A 21,110-nucleotide genomic window follows, 5' to 3' on the forward strand; every position below is an offset into this window, starting at 1 on the left:
AGAAAAATATCTTGGGAACTTGTACGATAAAAAAAAACCCTCAGAACTAAAACAACCATCAAGAAATGCTAAACTAGGAGAAACTGCAATACAGAAATACTCTCTTTTAGAGTATCATCAATGAGTACAGACAGTGAAGGCTCAAAACCTCTCTCAGAATAAAGAAAGGTCTGAGACCCAGTGAAAAAATTTTACATGAACTGAGGTATACATACACAAAAAAGTAGTTTGACAGTGTTGTAACAAAAAAAAAAAAAAAGAACTACGAAAAGATACTATAATTTGCAAAATGTATTATTAAGCAGAACACAAATTAGTTATGATACAAACAAACTGCAACATGGAATTTCACAAGTCCTTATTGATTTTATATTATATATAGATAGATAGGAAGATTTATTTATTAGAGGATTACAAAACCATAGCAATACAAGCTTTTCCATTTCTAGCAATGACATAATTTTTACAAAGTGAAAAGTGAAGAGTTTTCTTTTTATATAAACTGTATAAATAAAATCAGATAATTCTACAAGCCTGATCCACTGTAGCAATTTTTGCTTTCTGATTTTTTCAGAACCTTGCTCCAATTTTCTTTTGCTTTCCTGGATATGCAAAACAATTTCACAATCAGTGGTTTCTATTTTTCACTTTTGAGTTTGCAAGTTTTAAAATTTTTGCTAGAAAATGATAAACAATTTACCTAGCGTTCTGCTACAAAGTGATCTCAATTTCCAGTTTTCCTTGACATTTAAAAGTGACTTTACAGGGTAGTTAATCTGAATTCTAAGAGATACATCTGACAAAAAGCCTTCTGAAAACAATTACTGAGCAAATTGTCTCAGTAAAATTCCACTGACATTGTTTACACTATCCTCAAATCAGTTCTTAGGCCCAGCTGCCTATTCATTAGTTATTTTTGAGATAAAAAACATACTTAGAAATATTTAGGTCTTATTTCCCCAATGACAACAGTATCATCCCATTGCAGAAAAGGTGAGAACATGGTATTTTACATTTTTTATTAAGTAACTACATAAGGATGAACTGAAGAGCGGATCAGCACAGAACAACCATAGTTAGCTGTAAATATGCATTTTCTTCAGTCATCCATGCTCATAAAATTCTTTCTTATACACTTCATTCCCCACAAGTCTCTCAGTTTCTCTTCACTCTTATCATCACTGTATGATATTCAGAACTCTTTTAGTCTTCTTTTTAAGGAAGCTGGAGCCCGAGAGTCTTCACTAAGTTTTAGCCATATATAGCAACCACAGCAGATCTGGCTAACTGAAAACGTTCTTAAAGGCTCCCATGACTTACACCATATGTAGGAAATTAAGTGGCCCCGAACATGTAAAAAAACAGTGGCAGGTGGAGGTGAGACAAAGCTCTTGTTACCTGTTGTATTGCTCCCAAGGAAAGAAGAAAAGTTGGAATAGCAGAATATAAGAGACACTTCAGTTTCTCTGAAAACGACTGCAGAGGGAGCCATTGATTCCAAGAGAAGGAATCAAAGGAAGTGCCCTTCCACACCTGTTTCTCCTGGCAAGCAAAGAAGGCAGCCTCAAGATTCTTGCAGCTGGAAGAAGGAACCAGAAATAGACCCTCAAAACAGCATGGGGCGAGTCAATATAAAGGAACGGAAAGTTGTTTGACTCCGTATTTTATTATTTCAAAGCTTTTTTTCTTCCTTAAAGACACAATTTCAACACAAATTTAAAACACAATTGAATGTTTTAAATAATAAGACAAGTTGTTCTATGTAAGTTAAAGCGTTTAGAAAAATAAATATATTAGAAGAGCATTAGATACAACAAACTTACTTTTTTTTCAGAAGTCCAACACCTGATACTACAGTTTCATACTACTCTTAAAATAACTTCAATGAAACCTTAATGGATTTGATTAATGAATAAACCTAATCTGGAGTTCCTAGATAAAGTCAGCTACTGTGAATTCAAGTTGGAAAGTTTCAAGGGCAAAAACCTCATCTCTCCTGAATTCTGTTTACAGAAAGCACGTTTTCCTGACTCAACACCTTCATTAGATATCATAGAATGGTCTGGGTTAGAAAGGACCTCAAAACAAAACTGAGCATATGTGAAACCAAACATTTTCTCATGAAAACAGAGAAATGTTTGTAAGATATCCTGTACTTATTATGAAAAGCTATTAAACAGTATGTTCTCTTCACCAGTTACAGAAACACTCCTGCAGCTTCATCACAAGAGCTACTAGCATTACCTTTGCCCACTCATTCCACACTTACTTTCAATAGCTGTGATTATTTTTCTTTCCTATTTTATAAAAAAGAATGCAACCAGCCACCCAAGTGAACTGAAGATAAAGACGCTTTTAAGATTTTTTTCATTTGCTAGCTTCTCAAGCACACAAACTGAAAACCTTATCTGGCACACAACTAGACCCCATTGAGGACCAGCCAAGGTCAAAAGCTGCTTTCTGCATGTTGTGGCAATTTACTTCCAGCACTTTCTTTATGTCACTGGTATTTTTAACACAGCCTGCTGCAGTTCCAGTTTAAGGCTGAAAAATTCTGTGGTTTGTAACAATTACTGCTTTAACATCAGTGCATCTTCCCAATTATCATCAGCAACATCAGTACAGTAGAGCAGGCCATCAGCATTTCTTTTATCTCACCAGTTCTTGCTTTAAGAAGAATTGCACAATCTAATCCTTAAAATCCAAGCTATTAGTTAGTAGCCACTACTGGTAACACTGGCAGAAGCTCTATAAATGCCATGCAGCTAGAAGAACTTGTCAGAAATATCAGTGACAATTTGAGGCCTAACAGAAATGTAATCACTACTACAAATGAAAGGAAACAGACTCACCACTCTGCTTGGTTTTATGAGCACTTTGGATAAACTGCATTGAGGAAAATTTTACTCATTAGTACAGATTACATTATTAACTTTTTTTAACAGAAATCAATGCAATTTAGTTGCAAATGCTTTAGTAACATTCTTAGGAATAGTGTTAAGATAGCATCTCAAAATTATACATAGAATAGCTCAAATTGATTAGCAAAACTAGTCCCTAAACCATTACTTTCACTACATAAATGAAAGCATTAGAAAACCCCACCTAAAAATACTGATTTAAACTAAAACGAAAATAAAATTAATAGAAAACTAGCTTCTAAAATTAGAAAAAGTGGAGTATTTCTGAACCGCACAGAAGAAAACCTTGGAAGCAAGATATGCATGAAAAGTTACCTAAATTTTTGGCATCATTCAAGAGACCAAGTTTTCATTTGAACCTATTTATATTTTACTTTTCCATCTCTCAATTTTGCCAAAGCAATGTGCAAAAAATACTAACACAAGATGGGAACCATAACCTAGCCGATTCACTTCATTTTCTTGAAGTTTCTCATCAGCATCTAGATTGAGCATCTCAGTGTTACTACCATCACGCAGTTCTAACTGGTTTTCCTGTTAGTAAAAAGAGAAGTAAAAACTCATTGATGTAATGCTACTGCTAAGTCACATATTACAGTCAGCACGCCCTGCTAAGCATTTTGAATGCTAACACACTTAAACCACATACAATTACTTTTTAAAATAACTAATCTCATACCTGTTTGGTATATGCAGCCTAATGATACTTTAAATCCTGCCTCAATGAAATGTTACAACATTGACTATAAATGCCAACATGTTAACATATACCATCATTAAAGTGTGCATCATCCTCACAGAACAATAAGACAAATTATCAATGGCAGCTCAATTAATCATTAAGAATAGAGGAGTTATGCAACTCAGAATATGTAATTTATGTTTCACCTAAATAAGCACCAAATCTGCAGCAGAGATGAAAGACTAGAAGTTTAGCTTCTACCTTCAACTGTTACTAATTAATCACCTGCAGTTGCAGAAGCAACCTATGACCCATTTTCTACGTAATTTTTAATGTTTATGTTATCAAATATTCTGTGAAATACCCAGCAGCTTAACAGGAATTTCCTGTTAAACTTAAAACAAGTAATTTTATGACTATCATGAAAATGACAGTCACACTTTGGAAACAGGTCAGAACATCAGCCATATTTCATACTGTGTAGATAAAGTGCACATAATTTAAAAAAATATTTTAAAAACGCTCAATAGTTAGCTGCAAAGTATTTATAATATCATAGCTTATATATATATATATATATACACACACATACACACACACACTAATTCATCTGAATCTTGCTCTTAAGGAGCTTTGAGCTATTTAGTTGTTCACAGCCAGATACTGTTTTGCAGGAAACACCTTCAACCACTAAAAATGTTTAAGTGACTCAAGTTATGGTATGACAGGGTACCTAGAAATGCTATTTGAAAACTTCAACTCTAAAGCTGCTGAATTAGCAATCTCAGACACAAAGATGCATAAAGCATTCTGAATGCAAGCAGAGGTGCTCTCCTGCAACACAGTTGATTTACTCCATCCATTTCTTAGTGTTCTCTACATACATACTGCAGAAAAACCTGAATCTAATAAGACAAGTAATTCCAGTCTTTTATTTAGCTAACTTTCTGTATTATGCTTCAGCTAAAGATCATTAGCACTTCACAAGCCAAGAAATCTTGCTAATTCCTGCAACTCTGAAAAAGCCTTTTACACTTTCGCAACAAATCTTTTACATTTTTTGTTTAGGGGAAAACTCTGACCCTAAAGCCCTTTAACGGTTCACTCACCATCACTACTCTGAACAGCCACTCATGTGCAGCCCAATGACTATTTAGCCAGCTTATTTTACAGTTAATTTACTATTTATGGTGCAGACAGACATGAACAAGTAACAGCAGTTTAAACTCACACCTATAAGTGGCTGATATTTCGATATACACATCGTTAACTGCCCTTACAGAGAAAAGAAAAAACACAGCAATTGCTCTTTTCCACGGACTTGGAAAATTAGATGATGCATTGCCACAAAAGGACAACAGGCATGAATAACAAAAAGAACTTGTAATGGCTCATTCAATAACCTTCACTGCCACAAATACTGTTTTCCGCTGTTATGAGTGACCGAAACGACATAAACCAGGCACCCACAAAGAGGTGCTGAAATTATTCTGCCTTAAGAGATCTGACCAGACTGGCAAGGAAGAGAAAGAAGAACTACTTTCATTTCTGTGCTCACAGAAATCTATTTGTGTGTATTCTAAACAGATAGAATCTGCCAGTGTTCCTATATTCCAGAAAGTTCCTGAGCAACAAAAAGCTGGAAGTTGAAAGCAATTCTCTAGTAAGTATGTATTAACCCTGCTTGGGCACTCACTTTTGACCCCAGTCAAAAAAGGGGAAGGCATTCACACACAGAATGTACAGCTACTTTCCAGTTTCCAACCTTATTTAGGTCACAAGAAGCCAATGGCAACGCTGCTTGCTTGTATAATATTTCCAAATTCCTCAGGATTATTGACATTTTAAAATATTTAACAAGCTACCAAACCATTAAAATACCTGCTCATCTGTGCAGCAGAACTTGAGCTTTTCTTGCTTGCATACATTAAAATTTGTCCTCAAACATCACAGGAGCAAGTTACTTCCCTGGGAATTACCTGTGGTAACTGCATCTGTCGAAACCTACCAATATAATTTCAGAGTACTTCTATAACATTTCTTAGCAACCTAATTCCACACAGGCTTACTGCATCTGTAGCCTATCATTACCTTCTCCTTTCTTCATAACACACTGTACTACCTACTATTGAAGTGAATAGACTTTAAACAAAGTGACAGGAAATACTGACATGCTTTTAATGTTGCTTTTCCCCTCAGGGGAACTGCTATCGCACAATGCCTTTTTCAGAGTTCAAGTGTCCTCAGCTGTCCATACACTCTCTTATCTACTTGTCAAGAAGACTATCACAACTGGTTTTATTGACTTCTCCACAAATCCCATACCCATTTCTGCCACACTCAATTAGAGAAGAAAAAAATTTAACGAACTGCCACAAATTCATACCCATGTAGTTCACAAAATGAAAATTAAATTTTCCATGTGGGGATCACACAAATGTATTAGGTCAATGAGATCAATGAGTTTTATATCTTTCAGTGACTAAGCCAAACTAATCAGACTACAAATTATTTGGAAGGGTAAAGTAAGCTTTCACTGTCTGTGTCTCAAATTTCTCCCCAAACAGCTATCCCCTCCATCTGTCAGAAGACTGTAAAAATGGAAACATTTATCAATACTTTCACATATACAAGATGTTGGTTTCGGTCGCTGATTATATATAACTATCACATGGACACAGACTACAACCACTGCTAACAACTCTGTAAAGCCAATACTGAATGGAAAGAGATCAAAAGGCAAGATAAGTAGAAAAAAAAATAAGTTGAAACCCCTTAAATTGTGTGCCAATAGTACACCTGCATAAGAGAGACTTCTCCAGCAAACCTACACAGCAATGTACCTAATTGTCTCCAAAATCATAGTGGGACTATACTATGTCAGCTCTCAAATGCAGAGCTGCTTTTTTTAGTTTCAGCAAATAATAACTGCTTTCTTGTCTGTTTTGCAAAGTATTATGAACCACTGTCATCAGCCTGAGATGCTATCAGCTGAGGAAAAAAAAAATGCAAGAAAACACTTATGAAAAGGGAAGAACCTCTAAAAGAATGGAAAAATGTGAGTTTAAACTGAGTTTTATTAAAACTGAAGCATTTTTGCTATTAGAAATCAGATCTACATCTGTTCACTGCCATTGCATTTCCTCCACATGCACTGTACATAGGGAAAGATTGGATCAAAGGACTGAATGATGACAGCACTCACACATCTCAGTCAATTTGGCAGATGATGGTATTTTCCAAAGGAAATAAAACACAACATTGTATTAACCTTCTCTTTTGTGCTTCAAAAGCACTTCAGGGTATTCTCAGATTAGAAACTGAGAGTCATCTTTCACTTTTGGATCTATAATTTATCAGTCTTCACTATGGGTAAGTAGGTTTCAGATGAATAATCATCTTGCCCCTGTAGAAAACAGTACACCCAACTGGCAAAATCTGACACTTCATGCTGAATTTCTTTTGTAATATCCAAGCAGCTAAGCTGTCAACAGCATTCCTTTACAATCGTTCAAGTAGCACTGCCTGTTTAATTTCATGTTCTTTTGTGCAAAGTCTTCCACAATTTTATCTTGCTTATAATTGCTGTTTTATAAAGCCAGTAGACCCTGATAACATACAGTTCTGGGTTTGGCTGGGATAGTTATACTTCTACACAGCAGATGGTATGGGGCTATGTTTTGGATCTATGCTGCAAACAGTGTTGATAACACCCGGATGTTTTACTTATTGCTGAACAGTGCTTATACAGTGTCAAAGCCTTTTTTCCTTCTCACAGCACCCCACCAGCAAGTAGGCTGGCACAGCACAATAAGTTGAGAAGACAGCTGGGACAGCTGACCCCAGCTGACCAAAGGGATATTGCATACCATATGATATCATGCTTAGCAGTGAAACTGATGTGGGGGTAGGGGTGTGCTTGGATGTTGGCAGGGGTGGCAGTTTCTCAGAACCTGGCTGGTTATTAGTTGATGGTAATTCTTTCCTGGGTCTGGTGTTTTACTTGGTGGTTGTTCCGGTTTGGTTTTGTTGTTTTGGGTTTCTTTTTCCCCTTACTTAAAAAAAAAAAAATTAAAGTCTTTATCCCTACTCACAAGTTTCACACTTGTACTGTTCCAATTCTCTCCCCATCTCACCATGGAGTGGAGTAAGTAAGCAGCTGTGTGGTGCTTGGTTGCTGGCTGGGGTCAAACCACACACCAGAATTACAGCTTTTTGCTACAATGTCTTTATATTCTGCAATTCAAAGTGATAAATTGAAAAGGAGGTAATTTCTTTTTCTCCATGTAGGAAGTTCTAACTGTGTAGCGTTTTCTAGGAAAATGTTACTAGGTTCTTTGTCGGCCACAGTGTTAAATTCAAGAGAAAAACTAACTCAAAATTTCTGCTCCACTTGATGAACTATTGTGATGGTTTGAAACTGTCTTTTTAATTTTTCCTTGCAAAGTTCAGAACAGAGAAAGTGAAAGAATGTAAATAAGTCACTATTGGGTGTAAGAAAGCAAAATAACGATTGTTCTAAACACTTCCATTGGATAGATAGAAATGTTTAAGAACTATTACCCAAAACAAAGTAGGCACTCTGCACATTCTGCGTTCGGCAGTGGGGGCAGTTGCTGGGCTGTCTGGCTGCTGTTTCTTCTTCTCTTCTGGCTGAAGATAACACACTGACCTTGGCAGCTAAGTTAACAACTTTCTGTTTAACTAACTCTGCTTCTCTGTCCAGGGGGGTCTGGGGGGAAGCTCCTGGGAGAGAGAGAGGCCCCTTTGGGAGGGTCCCCTTGGGGGGAAGCAAAGGGAGATCGGTTGTACTTTTCTGTTGATTGTATATGTTTGTAATGTTGTGAATTTTGTATATTTGTACATATTCATTGCATTTCATCGTAGATTTTAGACTCTGCTTGTAAATACAGCTTTTCATTTGCTTCCAGACTGAGCTAGCCTGGTTATTGTCGGTGGGGGGGGAATTTCAGCTCACACCGACACACTTTTTATTTTTGGCGCCCAACGTGGGGCTTGATTGCTTGTATGATTTATTTCTGCTCAGATTAGGAAGCAAAATGAAGCTGTTTTGGATTCTGAGTAATTCTATTTCATCTATTATCGGTGCAATTGTCTACAGATGGGCCATTTCTTGCATGATAGACAAGATTGTGAGATATGTGGCATATAAGTCATTTCTTTGGGTTAAGAACAAGTTACTGAATGTTGGTGAATTCTGTTGTGGTCTTATCGGGCTAAGAAGCTATGGTAACTCAACTATGGATGTGCTAGCAGACACATTTGAGTTTGTTACTCCTCTTACAACTACAGAGGGTCTTTGGAACCAGCGGTACCCTAGATATCTTGTGCTAGCCTTAATTTTGTTGCTTCTTGGAATAATCATATGGCTGCTGATAGCACTGTGTCAAGAAAGACATAAGGCTACTTGCTCTTCCAACTCTGCTGTGAATGTGAAAACCAAGCCAGTAAATTTGGTGGCCACTGTAAGCAGAAAGCGTAAAGGAGCTGCAGGAGGAGATGCAGATGCTGCAGGAGATGGAGCAGATGGAGATGAGGGTCCTTCTACTCAGGGTCCCTCTGTTAAGAAAGATCCTTCTGGTGCGGAAGAGAGGGTTAGCCTTAAAACTCTGGTAGACCTCTTGAGACCCCACATGGATGATGGAGATGTAGGTCAGGATGTAGACCCTGGTAGATTAGCAACTGCTGGCAGAGCCTCTGAACTCAAGGAAATTCAACGGAGGATTACAACAGGATTATGGGGACAGCGACCTCAGGATGATGATGATGGTGATGAGGATGACATACAGTCAGCTAATGCACCCAGACAGGAAATTAGACATGTGAGGAAGGATTACATCAGAGGAGATAATGAGCCAGTCCTGTCTTGGCTAGCCAGGTGTTTTGATATGGGAGCCCCAGCATTGGTGGTAGGTGACAAGTCGGCCTCTCAGTTGGGGATGCTCTCAAAGGATACAGGCATAGACAGGCACCTAGGCAAGTGCATTGGTAAAGCTTCTCTGTGGGCACGCCTCCTACTGGCAGTCTCGCTGAGGTACCCCAGCAGAGATGATTTACCATGGAACCCTAAGCCTTGGACCACAATAGCTGAGGGAATCAAGCGTCTGAGAGAGTTTGCTGTGAGAGAAGTAATGTATGGAGATCATAAGACTCTGAATCCTGATGAAATTCCTGTTGGAACAGGCCTTGCCAAAAAGCTCATTAAGCTTGCTCCTCCTAATTATGCTACTATTCTGGCAAGCAGGATTGTGGCAAGAAATTATGGTGGAGCGCCTCCTACTGTTGGCCATTTCACTGACCAAATGAGGCAATTGGAGGACAGTCTCGCACATACTTCTTTAGTTTCAGCCATTGAAACTCTGTCTGGAAAGATGGAGAATTGCATGAAAGAGCTGAAGGAGGAACTTAAAACCTCCATATCCAACTTGATGAAGGGGGATGATTCTAATTCCTCTTCCTCCAGATGGATACAAGTTTCAGCTGTCAGAAACAGACATGCTCCAAGAAGGCCATTCCAGAATAGGTCAAACCAAAACAACTATGTTACTTTATTTTTAACATAAGAGAATATGCCATGACATTTTTACAAGCTTTAATACCACGTCATTATAAAAGGGAGGACTACTTTATTAGCTTAGGATTTGAAGTAACTTCATTCTTTACTGAGAGATTAATACCTCCCCCCCAACCCACTCCCCAAAATGTTATGCAAAGATTTTGCTTTTGAAATCACACCCTTAAACAGTTGCACCGTTTTCAGGCGAGAAAAATGAAGCTAGCAGAGCGTGATGTAGATGACATCAGCTGCACTGTGAAAAATTCTTTGTGCTCAGACCAGTTCTTAAATTGCCACCTTTTGGAAGAAGCATAAGTTAAGCAGAATACCCCTCTGCTTCCAATAGAATTTACAAGACACTTGTACTCTAAGAACTTGATACAGTTGTAGGTCAGCGTGAGAAAGACTAGCTGCTGCTACAACTCATGGTCCAGAAGAATGATGGAAACATACCTTGTGTATCAGGGAAGAGAAGCATTGGAAGCTCCACAAGTAATGCACCAGTAGAAGTAAAAACGAATAAACAAACACATTCTGAAGATTAGAAGAGTGATAAAAAACACCTGAATGGCAAAGACAACAGCCACATATGTAAACTGAAACCTACACTGTCACACCAGGTACCCACAGGAAAATACACCAAGGTTGATAGTTCACCTCTTCACGACAAGTCAAAGCTTTCAAGAGTAGCAGGGATTCATCCTGCAGAGAAGCCATAAACTCTGAAAGCACTATGTACCAGGCCAGTACTAGATTGGAAAATAGCTTTTTTTAATTACAGTGATAAAGCATTTTGTTCATTTCATTACTGTATAGGCCTTCACTCAGCCTCAATGTTTTAAATTATTTAGTGCCACTTGAATAGAAACCCAGTTATGTATGACTAAATAGTATTATGAGTTCCAGACATACAGGCATCACTATTTTGAATGCTGTGCCAAGTTCAATGACCCAGGTAAGAGTTTCTTTTTACTTTATTAATTCTAAATCCCATGCAATAAGGGAACCAGCTTAACTTCTGCATCATTGTCAGCATGAAGTAACACCCACTATCAAAAACTGAGCATAATTTACTCATAAATGCAGTTAGTGGAACATTTATGCTTTTAGGAATGATACCTCCTGACTGGCAACACTCCACCCTAACACTTCACTTTGAATTTTAAGCTTCTCTTTGCATACATAAAACCACGTAACTTAGATGAAATACAAATACTATACAGACTATTCAGGCAGGCTTATGTTTCTTTATTCTCAATATGTATTAAATAATCAAGTATTTGAGCTCTTGCTTTTAAGTACCATACACTTTTTAACCTTTTCATTGTCTCTGTGTGAATAGTTTAGGATGACAAAACCCACCACAAAAAAAACAAACAAAACCAAACCCCAAACATAGCCAGTGCCAAAAGAGTTCTGAAGAGGGATCTGAACAGAGAGCAAACTCTAGTTCACAATTAAGACACCAAAAAGCAAGAAAAGTAAGAACTCACTATGATGAGAACAGGCAAAAATGGAAAGATTCAAGCTGACAGACAAGAACAGGGCAGCAATTTGAAAGGAAGTAAAACAAGTACTAACAGTGTCACAGGCACTGGACATTCAACAACAGGACAAGCCTCAATGTTTTTGTCACTGGTTTTGAAAAAAACCCACCACAGTATGGAAAAGTAGCCTTCTTCCTAGACTACCTATTCAGTTCAGTAATTGTTTTATAAACAATAAAGAAAACTTTGAATAAAAATCCATTTGCCTAACGCTGTATAGCACAGAATCTTTTCCCTTTCTATACTCATTAGAAGCTAAGAATTACTACAAATACTGTGCAGCCAACATTTTTCATCAAAATTTTGCATACCCAGATTTTTATTAGAGCATTAGAAGGACAGAACTAGCTATTTTTCCTCCTTTCCCTTTTACAATACTGAATCAAAAGCATATTTCCCTAAATTATTTAGGTCAATGTCCCTCCCTCCCTGCAAATCCATAGATTTTTACTCTGAAAGACAAAGAAACAGGGAGGGAAAATTTTACATTTTATGTGGAAATTTTGGGGTTTTTAGAAAAAAGTTTGTAACATAAACTCAAAACTCCTACCAATATTAAAAAGATATCTAAAAGTACTTCAAATCAGGTGTAAAATTTTAGCTTCCTCCTGCACTATTTTACAGCAAAGAACAACTGAGAAACAAAGTTTAAGTGTTGTCTGAGCAGTAATCCTTAACAGATGGATGAAAACAGCTGAAAATAAATCAGTCACAAACAAGAAGCTCAGTGCTTGTTGGTATTTTCAGAGTACCAAGGCTGTTAAAGGAAAAAGATGAGTAATCATTAGTGGCAAATGAACCACCACAAAATATAATGTAAAAATAAATAAATAAAAGCATAATCCAAAAAATAGTGGAGTGTATAATGGGGTTCCAAGTGGAGCTGTTGTCATGTATCCCCCCTGGTTTTTTGAAGGGAAGAAAAGAGATCCTTGAAAAGCCAGGAAACAGACACTCCAGCCCCTAAACATTTTATAAATTGAAAGGATACTTCACTGTATGATATTCACCCACAGATCCTATGGATAAATGAGATCAAATATTCCTATCAAGACTTCCATATCTGCTAAAAATAATCATTTTTTGAAACTCTGCTTATTTGAAAAAGCTTAATTCTGTACAGGTTGTTTCCCTTCTTTGTGGCACTAATATTAGATAATTATTGTAATCAAGAGAGTGCCATTGACAGGTGCCAGCTGTCTTTACCATGTTGATGCCACTTTAAGAAAAAGAATATTTTCTGACAGTGATAACAAGAAAAACTGTGAGATTAAACAATGGAACCAGTTAAGATGAAAAGCCCTGGCAACAAAACTACCAAGACAGTAAATTTCTCCAAAAGGTAGGGTGGGGAAAGAAGTAGAAAGAGCATGAACAAAAGACACTTTTTGGTGGAAAACAATCCAGTGAATGACAAAAGATACACTGCCAAAGGGAAAAACTTTAGAAATTAAAATCGAGAGCAAGAGTACAACTCAACTGCCACAATACAAAAATCAAAACAAACCCAAAATCCAATAAAAATGTAGGCATCACTAACAGTGTGGAAAGCAAACATTAAACTGAGGACTGAGTCCACCAAGAACTTCTCTTCAGCTTAATTACTAAGAAGCTGTCACTCACTCAGGAAATGAGTGGCAAAGGCAAGTATGAAGGCCAACTTCTGTAGCAGTACACCACATTGATAGGAGTCAAGCAAGTTATAACTCTGCCTCACTACAGGGATTAAATTTTGTAATCATACCTCATGTAATGTTAATTCCTTCAAAACACAAAATATTTAGTTTAAGTGACCTACTCAAGTCTACAAGAGGTGCAATTATTTTTTTTTTCTCCTCAAAACCAGAAAGAAATCTCATTTTCTCTTCAAGGATAGGTTTTGGCATCTCAGAATACTATGCAGTCCAGCATGTCAGAATATCTCAAAACAGTTACAGAACCAAACCGGTTCCAATATATGTAAGTTAAAAAACCACAAACAAAATATATTTTATATCATTTATGTTTGTATCTTAAGACACAAAAATTACAAAAATTCTACAATCTTTTCCTCCAACTTTTGCAACATACCTTTAATACTGTTGTTGAAGTCCTACAGAGTTGAAGAAGTAATGTCAAGACAGAAAGATTGCTCACTTATTTCATAATTACTCTGAGGCAGCCAATAAAAGATGGTGCAAAACACCATAAACAGTAATTTCATTCTTCTCATCACAGGCAAAAAATATTTTTTTTTCTGGAAATGAATTATTTAGAAGAAAGGCGAAGAATGGGGCCTTAATCTGTCGTCATACATGATAAATTTGTCACTGATGAAATTGCTGGAATGTGCTTAATCAGTATTTAATAATCTTGCAAGACCTATGAGCTGCAGACTCAACTTCTATGATGTTGAAGAGCTTCAAATGAGCTGCTAACATATTAAGTGTTCCAAGTTCTTCTTAAATGTTCATAGGAAACAAAATGCTAGATGATGACAGCCTCTTTACATATCATTTACAGGCTCAAAACACTCAAAAATCCTAATGAGGAATATGATAAACACTAGGTCATTATGCAAACCACAAGTAATTTGTGACTCAATACCTGCAACTTCAAGAAGTAAGCAAAAAACAGGACACAACCATTATATTCAACAGTACACTTCATAGCTTTTTGTCCCCACAAGGTATGCTGAGAATCAAGAGTATCCCAGTCTCAAAAAAAAAGAAAAAAAAAAAAAAGGGCACATTCTGGCAAGCACAAGAAAACAAGAATCAGAATTTGGAACACAGATCAGTCAGTAATCCATAAACAATGACACCTGCACCAAAGGACCCACATTCCTACTTGTTTAAGTCAGTTCAGAGAGTTGGAATACAATAAAGGTTAGTACTTCTTTTTAGCAACAGGAGCTTCCTTTCTTTCCTGGGAGTGCCCAAAGACACATATTCCAATCCTCAGTAGACAGCAAAAACCCTCCATTTTTCTAAACACCTTTTAAAAACATTTTCAATACCCCCAAGGCAATAAATATTATTTACTTGCATGCAGGTATTTATTAAAAATACTAACAGCAGTCAGTGCTCACTCCATCTATCCTTCATTTCAGCCATGCAAGTTCTTGCTCCTCCAAAATATAGTGGCATTTACCTCACTGACCTTGGGACTGCTCTCCTCCAGTATTTCTCCCTCATCAGTTTGCATGGGAGCAGGATCTGTGCAAAGCTCTGCAGAAATGCAAAATACTGCCTAAAGGACAAAAAAAGAAAGATACATTTTAAAAACAATGATTTCTCTACCTCTGACACTATTGTGCAAGATTGTGGTGCATGTAAATAACAATTCTATGGCTATTAACTTTAATGTTTCCATTCTACACACATTTGCTGAAGTTATATTTTTTTATAAAAACAAGACAACTGTTATCAAGGACAAGACTTAACTCTACTTTAGTAAAAGAAAAAACACACCTAACAGGAATACACTCTCTTTTTAAAGCATGTCATTGCTGAGTATTTAACATATTCATTTACTCATTTAAGCTACAGGCAATAAGGAATAAACATATGGATTAGAGCTGAGTAATTCTTACTTACTTAGAAATAGATTTTGTGCAAACATAAACTTCACAGATTTGGCTACAGACAATCCAAAGGTTATTAGTTTGAAAAATTGTTATGGCTTCCAGTGATCTCACAGTACCTCTGAATTCTTGCTTTAGGGAATTTCTCCTTGACTTCATTTTAGAAATAAATACATTACAGGCTCTAAATGGTTCAGAGAACTGATACAGTCATTCATCTTCAGGTTGACATTTCCAATCTAACCCAGGTCAACAGCTCTCAGTATTTCCAATATCCAACACTACTTGGTAACTTATTTTTAAATTTGTTTGACAGTGTCAGTGCAGTTCCAACAGAAAAAAATCGTCACCCCAAGCCCCATTCTTAGAATTGTAACATAACTTATGGACGAATGCAAGAGTCAGAGAGACTTTGGTTACAGAGATAATGTCTTCTACTCCAGAGGATAAGCCATCTTTCAGAGATCAATTTAGGAGATCAAACACATCAGCAAATATGCAGCAGGAATCTCTCACTCTCAAAACGCAAGATGTAAAGCATCAGCAGATCTAGAACCTTCCAGGTATGTGGAAAGAACATGTCAAGAACAATTGGTCTCTAACAGCTGCCTCTCTCAAGTTGTAGCTCTTTGACTACACCAATATTTAAAATATTTTTTAAATTTCTCCAGTTTTGCACCTCAGCTAGAGAGCTGCTGATTTTACTGTCACCTTCACAGCAGCAGCTCCAGACCTGGAAAGGGACAACTTCGGGAGCACAAATCTTACCAAGGTCAAAAAGAGAAAGCTTAGAAGGGGTTAATCTACAATTGCTCATCACCTCCTTCATTCCAAGGGTAAAACCTGTTCTAAAGGTGAGGCTGTCTGCACTGCCAGTGTCTTCTATATGCTGTACATAGGTAGACAATATCTTTGTTGACACAAAGAATGATGAATATGTTCTACCAAAATTTTGTAGCAGCAGGCCTTTTGTTACATACAATTTATTAAATTTTATAACCAACAAGCTGTTATGTTCAGTAATATATATTCTCATGCAAACTATGAGAACTGTAAAGATTTAGAGCATAGTTATTTCCCTTTCTGGAGAAAGAGTAAAGTGGAACTCTCAAATTGTCACCAAATGCTCTGCCTGCAGCATATATCAAAATCAATGCTAAGGAAATCAATATATCATATATCAATCAATATATCATATATCATATAATATAATATATCATATAATATAATATATATAATATATATCATATAATATATCATATATCAATCAATATATCATATATCAAAATCAATGCTAAGGAAGACTTCTCTCTGCCAGGCTCTCTTCTGTCCAGCAGGAGGGGAGGAGTACAGGCTGAGCAGTCCCTGTCCATGGTACTTCACCACAGACTTTCTGAAACCCACTCCTGCAGCTGGGACTTTCTGAGCATGATTTTGCAGTATCAGATACAAGTAAATGGGAAGCTTCACAGACTTAAATAATCCAAAACACCTTCGGTTATAAAGATTGCTGTGGCATTGAACTGGCTTCAAATTAAAGAAACAAGCAAGACAGAACTTGACATACTGAAGCATTAAATAAAGCTTATTTAAAAAAAAAAAAAAAAAAAGATTGGTCAGGTCAGGCCAACACTGCTCCAAGCAGAGGTCACTGCTCCTGAGTGCTGGAATAACTCAAATATAAACCTCTGAAAAACTGTCAAGTTTATCTTCTGAGATACCCCTGAAAATGGCAATATTTAGCATGAGATTTTATATATTACTCCTGGAAAACAGCAAAACACTACCAACAGGTACATTTCAAAGAAAGTCAGTAGTACTAGTAAATAATTAAAAATATATGGAAAGGCAAGAATAGGCATAAGTAAGCTCTCCCACAGAGGACAGATTAAATAAACTGGAATTGTCCAAAGCTCAGAGATCAAAGTAGGAAATAGAAAACCAGAGAGAAATCTATAAAAAAGCAATTATGGTGGAAAACGAAGACAGAGTTTATTCACTCACTCTTCATTTATCCTTTAATTCATATTTTATCAATTTTAAAGTTCAAAAGACATATAATACTTCATACAATGCACAGAGCGAACTCGCTCACATGGGATGGCAAGAAAGTGGAAGTTTTAAAATGCTATCTAATTTACTGGACAAATTCACAAGAGAAAAAGAAATTTCACCAAAGAAAAGCCTTGCATCTGATGTACATAGACCCTAAGCCATAGAGTGCAAGAGGTGTTGCAAAAGCAAGCTTTGCTGAGCTTACCCTTCTATTTTGCCCCACTGCGTAACTCTGTCTTCTTTCAGGAAAGAAAATATCAACCAACAAACTAGAACCCCAACCCAATACTATCATTTTTATGTTCTTTCTGCATACATGAATCTTTGACTCCCATGGTCCATTTCAACTTTATTTACTGACACAACTAGGCATTCAGGGATTCCTGAATCCATGGGAAATTACCTATGTGGCAGACTTTTGAAGCAGTCATTTACAACTGAGGATGACTTCTCAGCCAACAAAGTGACTGCTTCATGTCAGCATGTGTAAATAGCAAATTCTCACAAGAGCACAGACCAAAACAGGCATAAAAGCACTCCTCAAAGATGGTAATCTTCTACACACAGCATACTTGAAAAAAAATCAGCTAGAACAAGACAATAGTGCTCTGAACTGTGTCTTAAATGAGACTGCTTACTTGACACAATTGTAGTGATACATGATTGTGATCATTAGTCTCTAGGTACGTGGAAAAAAAATTGGTAATCTTTAAGAGATAGCCTAGCCATATTATATCCTATTGCTACAGCTTTACATTCCGTCAAGTTTACAAGTGTACAAAAGCAACACAAAATTTAGTATATGGAAAAATAACATCATTATTTTTTATGACTTTAAATGCAAGTTGAGAGGTAATGAGAATGAAACCAAGTGCATCCAGAAGAACAGAAGTTGAATGTAACTTCATTGCTTACAGGAACTAATCACTGGCTCTAGTGACTTTAAAATCTCATTATAAAAAAATTAATTTTCAAAGAAAACCATCATATCCAGCAACTTGGGCTAACAAAACTAAATTGCATCAGACAGTTACAGCAAAAACTTCACACCCAAACCCACAGGAAATAACATATTAGAAAGTATATAAGATCAGCAGTATATCCTATAGCTTGTTAAGAACTAGTATTGGGTGATGTTCTTCTCACCTCCAACTTTCACGAACGCAATATTGAACTTTGGTTGAATTTTACCTTTGACAGTTTCCAAGGGCTGCCAAAGCCCACAAGGATCCGTCCTGGCTACATTCAGTGCAAAAACAAAACCCTGGAAGGATAAACACATAAATAAAATTTTACAAGTCAGTCAACAGTGGCCATTACTGAAAGAAAACACATGAAAACAAAAGTCAGTGTTTTTAAAGCTCACCAACCCTTACTACCAAACCACTTGAAAAAGCCGTATTCATCTTAATAAAAACATGTAGAATAAATAAGTATTTTGAGTACAAATGCAGCAATAGAGTCCCTTCTCCCTCCCGCCCAGTTTATGAAGTAATTGGGATATAGGGGAAAAGAACTACAGTTAGGGTTAGAGGTAAGGAGAGAAGTACCTTTCTCCTCACTACTCTTCCAGTTCAGCTGCCACCCCAGCCTAGGAAATAACTCTTTGAAGGCAAGAAATTTACATATTGCAAAAATAATTTCCTTGCAGAACCTTAGGCTCAAGTTTTAACAAATTTACACTTTTACAGAATAAAGTTGTACCACTGCTGTAAATACATCTTTAGCAACCTCACAGAAAATGTTAAAAACGTAATACCACTCATTGCTTATGCATACTTACTACTCCATCACCACACAACTTAGACCAACAATCAGGTTTGATAAACAAGAATCTTCATACTGTGATTCATCAAACCATTCAAGAATTATTTTTGACCTATATCTACAGTATTTAGTCTGCTGGTTGATTAATTTACTCTAAATCATCACTAAATACTACAAATACAAGCCTGATAGCGAAGTCTAAGAATGTACCTTGCCTAGTGCTGCCCAAAGGAAATGCCAAACTGATATTGAACAGGAAGCTCCCCTTTCAAGGATTTACCGTCACTATGACTTGCCGCAAACTTTGACACTAAAACCACTTGAATAAAAGGGCTAACATTTCCTCAAAGGTATAAACAGCAATACCTTCTAAAAAAATGCCATCATTTAAACTTAGCATGGTATATTTCACATGTGCTGGAAATGTTCTGTTTGGCAGTGAGCTGCACTTCTGTCTTTTGGGGTTTTTTTCTTCCCATCATCTTACCTTTTTCTCAACAGCTTTAACTGCTTATATACTACTTATAGGCACAAAACTGAAACATTCATTTTTCAAAGCGCTAGCAAAGGAGATGTATGACACAGTCTCTCAGTCACTCTGAACTAATTTTCCAAGTACACTAAGTACATCACCTTAATAGCCTGATGTCCCAAAAAGTCTCAGCAAACTCAGAGCCCACACCTAAACTAAGAATGATTTTACCAAGCGAAGCATTTTAAGTCACTGTTAGAAGCCAAGGCTCTGGAGACAGAAGTCTAATAAAACCCAAACTCTTGATTATTTTCACAATAAGAGAACACATACTCCACAATTACTAAGAAGCTAACATGTGCCACTTTGTAACATTTCCTCTGTTGAAAAAATAAGCACTGCTTTCATGTTAACAAATGAAATAAAGCAAGTTACATTCACCTGGCTTAACTACACAGTGGAAGATTAAGGAAATACTCCTTCTACTGAAGTATATTGAAAATGCATACAGAAGAGTAACCCACTGTTGCCTCTAAGTTTTCCGTTTTCCCTGTTAACTTCCAAAACTATTTAAAAAAATACAAATTGATTTCTTGACTGAATATTAAACTATCACCCATCTCCCAAAACCACCTCAGAAATATCCAGTCACATCATTTAATACACTATTTTTAACCTATGCAGTCAATCACCCAAGACTTTATAGGTAGAGTCAAAGGTTGTTGTTGACTTTTCAGTTTCACCAGAGAGTTCTGACATGTACCACTATCCAATGAGAGCACCAGTCAAAAAGAGGCTGCAATTTTTGACAGTGTAGGATCTGAAGCTCAAGAACAGGAAATATTGCATAGGATGGCCAAATAACAGCTTTTCTCAGAATGGGGTTCTTGCAGGCTGGATACTGAAATACACTGTAGTATGGCTATCTAGAAAAAGCATTCAAAGTTCTAGCCAATACACCATCTGCTTATAGACTAGAAAAGAGAGAACTGGTATTAATTATGTCAATAATCTGTCCTACCTCATTATAGAACCTTATACATGGTGTATAAATTCCTACCCCTGACTGAAAAGAAAGCCTTTCATCAGCATCTAACTTGTAATAGATGTGACACGACAAGACTGATCAACCACCTCCCATTACTCTGACAAATTTAGGTCTATGTTTCTAGAGCATTAACAATGTTAATTAGCAAAGTCAAAGTGACACAAGAAGGTAGAATCCAGTGAAAACAGTTTGGGTTAAAGACAGAAGGTGACATGTAGCCAAGAAGCTCTGCAAAGATGTTACAGCAAGGAGAACGACTGTGTCCACCAGAGTCAGAATAAAATTTGAATATTGTACACACATGTCCAAATTCAAGCCCTCAGAGAAATTATCTACTTCTGCCAGAAGCCAGGACTTTAGCATGCTTCAACCCACTTACCTGGAGTGTGTAGGAAAATCTTTAGTCAGGCAAGCAGATACAGTTCAATTAGGTAGCCAGAAGACAGGAAAAGGATAAAATCAAACAACTCATCCAC

At 36.7% G+C, this 21,110-nt stretch overlaps 1 protein-coding gene across 4 annotated transcripts in view; it reads right to left on the reverse strand.

Annotated features, from left to right (window-relative positions):
* Window positions 1-21,110, reverse strand: part of TNRC6B (trinucleotide repeat containing adaptor 6B) — a 123,869-nt gene that overhangs the window by 89,568 nt on the left and 13,191 nt on the right. For all 4 annotated transcript variants that reach the window (XM_054386934.1, XM_054386936.1, XM_054386937.1 and 1 more), the window contains exons 2-3: window positions 18,539-18,611; window positions 14,860-14,958 (exon numbers count right to left, since the gene is read on the reverse strand). In XM_054386934.1, coding sequence (XP_054242909.1) covers window positions 14,860-14,913 — 54 coding nt within the window. In that variant the 5' untranslated portion in view covers window positions 14,914-14,958; window positions 18,539-18,611. The remainder of the gene's footprint in view (window positions 1-14,859; window positions 14,959-18,538; window positions 18,612-21,110) is intronic.

The sequence above is a fragment of the Indicator indicator genome, chromosome 14 (genome assembly GCF_027791375.1).
Source record: "Indicator indicator isolate 239-I01 chromosome 14, UM_Iind_1.1, whole genome shotgun sequence".
NCBI lineage: Eukaryota > Metazoa > Chordata > Aves > Piciformes > Indicatoridae > Indicator > Indicator indicator.